We start from the raw sequence: 3,081 nt of genomic DNA, 5'->3' as shown, positions 1-3,081 counted from the left end.
CCCTAAGAATGGTGAGGCACCGGCACATGTTGCCCAGAGAAGTTGTGGATGCCCCATCCCTCGGAGATATTCAAGGCCAGGCTGGATGGGGCTCTAATAAACCTGGTCTAGTGGAAGGTGTCCCCGCCCGTGCCAGCGGGGTTGGAACAGGATGAAGTTTAACACCCTTCAATATCCCTTCAGCCCAAACCACGCCGTGGCTCCGGCTCTGTGAGGGGAGGTCGCTGCTCCCGCAGAGGGCGCGGGGGGGGCGGGGCCGGCACCGCCTCCCGCCGGCGGCAGGGCCGGCTCTCCAAAATGGCGTCGGCGCCGCCTCCGTCGGCGGCCAAGCTGTACTCGGCGAACAGCTTCGTCTCGCTGCCCGCCGAGCTCAAGTCCGACACCTACGACACATCGCGGGAGAAGCGCCGCGCCGAGGCCGAGCGCCTGGCGATCCGCTGCCAGCTCAAGCGGCAGTACCAGCTGCAGCTTAACGACCCCAGCCCGCCCGCCATCATCGTGAGTGGGGAGGGAGGGGGCTGAGGGGGCGGCGGGGGAAGCGCGGGGCTTGCCCGCCTCACCCGGCGGCGTCCCGGAGCGGGGCCCGCGCCTGCGGCCGGGGCCGTGCTTGGGCCAGGGCCGTGCCGGCGGGACGCTGCCCGCCCTCCCCGTGACCTTGGTGCCCTTCCCGATGTGCCCCGGCCTCAGTCCCCGGGTGGAGGGGCCAGTGCAGAGCCCCGCGGGCCTCACCGCCGTTCTCTTTGCACCCCAGGACAATCCCGCTTTGGTCCGCTGGGCCTATGCGAAGTCGCAGAACGTCTACCCTACTTTCCGCGCGACACCCAGGACGTCCTTTCTAGGAGCTGCTTATGGGTTAGGTCCCCTCCTCTTCTGGATTTTTGTCTTAAAAGCTGACAGGGTAAGTCGGCCGACAACGCTGAGCATCAGCGAACACCAAAAACATCAGCTTGTGAAATGTAGATCTGCTTGGAGTCTCAATTTGTGGGATCCTCATGCGCCCAAGAATGATTAATACCATTAAAGGAATGAGGGAAGGAAGGCTGATAGCGAGCCTGCTGTCTCAAAGCCTGTTCCTGTTTGCAGAGTCCTGTTTTCCTGAGAGCCCTTTATTGTACCCTTGGTATGGCCAGTCACAGTTTGCCTGATCAGGCTGGTTTGCAATCACGAAGCTCTTTGTAGCACTGACAGTGAAAATTAATCATAAGTTACTCTTATTTTCAGCAATTGACATGCATTAACTACGCTTTTTGAACTTAAAATACACAGGAAGCTTATGGATGACAGACCTAGCAATGTTTCTGTGCAATTGCTTGACCATTTCTCTCATTTCGTGAAGCAAATGGGGAGGAGCAGTTATGCTAATTGCAGTGTCTGATCTCAGCTGGATGTTTCAATATTTTGGAAGGTTTCTCTTGTTTCTGTTCTAACTCCTAAACCATGAATCTGAGCAATGGTAGATCATTATGAAAAACTCAACTATATACATAGATAAAAAATGCTAACAGGCAGACAGTGGCTGGTTTTAGTAGAGAATTTGTGGCTGTTGTAAAACACTTTTATTTCCCTCTTTTGCACAGAAGTAGCATTTTAGATCAAGTCGTAGACCACAAAGCACTAACATAAATTAATAGAATATCTGTAGGGAATGTTGTTTGCTAGGGTGAATCAAAAATTCAGGTTTTAGGAAACATGCTGAGCATGTTGATATAAATGTTCTTGAGACTTCAGTACCTCTGCAGTATTTTGTCATGCTGAAGTCTTTAATTAGTGTCCAGGGTAATTTGCTTTCCTTTATTCCAGTTCCTTTCGTGATGTTTGGGGATTTTTCTTGTTTTCCTGGTAGTACATAAAGCACAATAGTCATGGTCTTTTCTCTGAGGAGTGTTTGCTGTGTGTCTGGGAGAGCAAGAGATAAGTTGCCAGGTCTTAAGCAAATCTTCTGGTTTTATCCAGCAGAAGGAATCTGGGCATTATCCACAGTGCCTGTGTACTGTAATGGTACCTGTCAGAAAGATACATGACTGCAGAGTGAGGTACAAGTGGGTAGAAAGTGAGCACAGGCACTTTTAGGCAAATTATTAAGAAGTTTCTCCATAATTAGATGTCTAAGCTGGATTATTCAGCCAGAAGGAGGTGGTAGAAACTAAGGTATAAATTATCTGAGACACAACTAGTTTGGTGAAAAATGCCTCACAGGAATTGGTCTCTGCTGGCCTGTGAGAGTACCTAGATGTGAGGTCAAACTGAGCAGGTTTTTAGAAGCTGAAGCTAAGTGCCTTGTTATCTTTTACTTTTAAACAGTCGGTGCTCATGGACTCATTTAGGGTGGAAAAGACCCTTAAAAGAAGCACCTGTATGGTGCTATCTTCATGTAGTCCATGCTGAAATACTAGAAGTGCTGTTCTCTTACCCCAGGCTGATTGAAAGTCCTTCTCTAGTAGGATAATGATACATGTTCTCTTTCTTCCACAGGATCGTAAAGAGAAGCGTATCCAGGAAGGTAAATACAAGCGACCATTCAGTGTATTCTTCTAAGGTCCTGGAATTGCAGTGATGTTCATGGGATATAAATAAAATAAGATGTATTATGTGATGACATTTCTCTGTCATAAGAATAAATCTTAATTGCTTGTTGGTTGTCTTGCATCTTTAAAAATCATGGAAAAGTGCAAAAACGTAGAATCTTTGTATCTAAACCAGATGGATACAGAAAGGGTGTCTGGAACTCAGCCGTTGTACTCTTTTGGTGTACTTACAGAGGATGTTTTTAAACCATGGAAGTTGCTGCTGTCCAAGAAGGCTGAAGTTTAAAATTACTAGCAGGCTAAAATGCTAAGCAAGACCAGTTTCCTAAAGGAAGCTGCAAAAGCAGTTTCCTAAAGGAACTGCTGCTTGCCTTCTAGACATTTCTCCTTGATGTCTCTTTGGCTGTGGGTGTCAGTTTGGCTGTGTGGTTTCCCCTAACAGGATAATAGGCAAGGTCTATGATTTTTTGGAACTTAGGAGTCTGCCTGACTGCTCTCAATAAGTTGAGTAATTTTTCTTTTCCCTGATGAACTACAAGCCTAAACTATGTGTTTG

At 48.1% G+C, this 3,081-nt stretch overlaps 1 protein-coding gene across 1 annotated transcript; it reads left to right on the top strand.

Annotated features, from left to right (window-relative positions):
* Positions 1–252: 252 nt before the first annotated feature.
* NDUFB4 (NADH:ubiquinone oxidoreductase subunit B4) lies at positions 253–2,635 on the top strand. The gene is made up of 3 exons (XM_032098454.1): positions 253–498; positions 752–898; positions 2,473–2,635. The coding sequence occupies exons 1-3, from the start codon at positions 298–300 to the stop codon at positions 2,533–2,535; spliced, it is 411 nt and encodes a 136-aa protein (XP_031954345.1). The 5' UTR covers positions 253–297; the 3' UTR covers positions 2,536–2,635.
* Positions 2,636–3,081: the final 446 nt, after the last annotated feature.

This window comes from Corvus moneduloides, chromosome 2 (genome assembly GCF_009650955.1).
Source record: "Corvus moneduloides isolate bCorMon1 chromosome 2, bCorMon1.pri, whole genome shotgun sequence".
Lineage (NCBI taxonomy): Eukaryota > Metazoa > Chordata > Aves > Passeriformes > Corvidae > Corvus > Corvus moneduloides.
The sequence above is the reverse complement of the archived record's forward strand: the minus strand, read 5'-3'. Positions and strand labels throughout refer to the sequence as shown.

What these genes read in the sequence shown, in the direction of transcription:
- NDUFB4 (XM_032098454.1), top strand. Translation starts at nt 298, where the DNA reads ATGGCGTCGGCGCCGCCTCCGTCGGCGGCCAAGCTGTACTCGGCGAAC. An exon ending in CCAGCCCGCCCGCCATCATC is followed by an intron (nt 499 to 751) that starts GTGAGTGGGGAG and finishes TTTGCACCCCAG; the next exon opens with GACAATCCCGCTTTGGTCCG. An exon ending in TTGTCTTAAAAGCTGACAGG is followed by an intron (nt 899 to 2,472) that starts GTAAGTCGGCCG and finishes TTTCTTCCACAG; the next exon opens with GATCGTAAAGAGAAGCGTAT.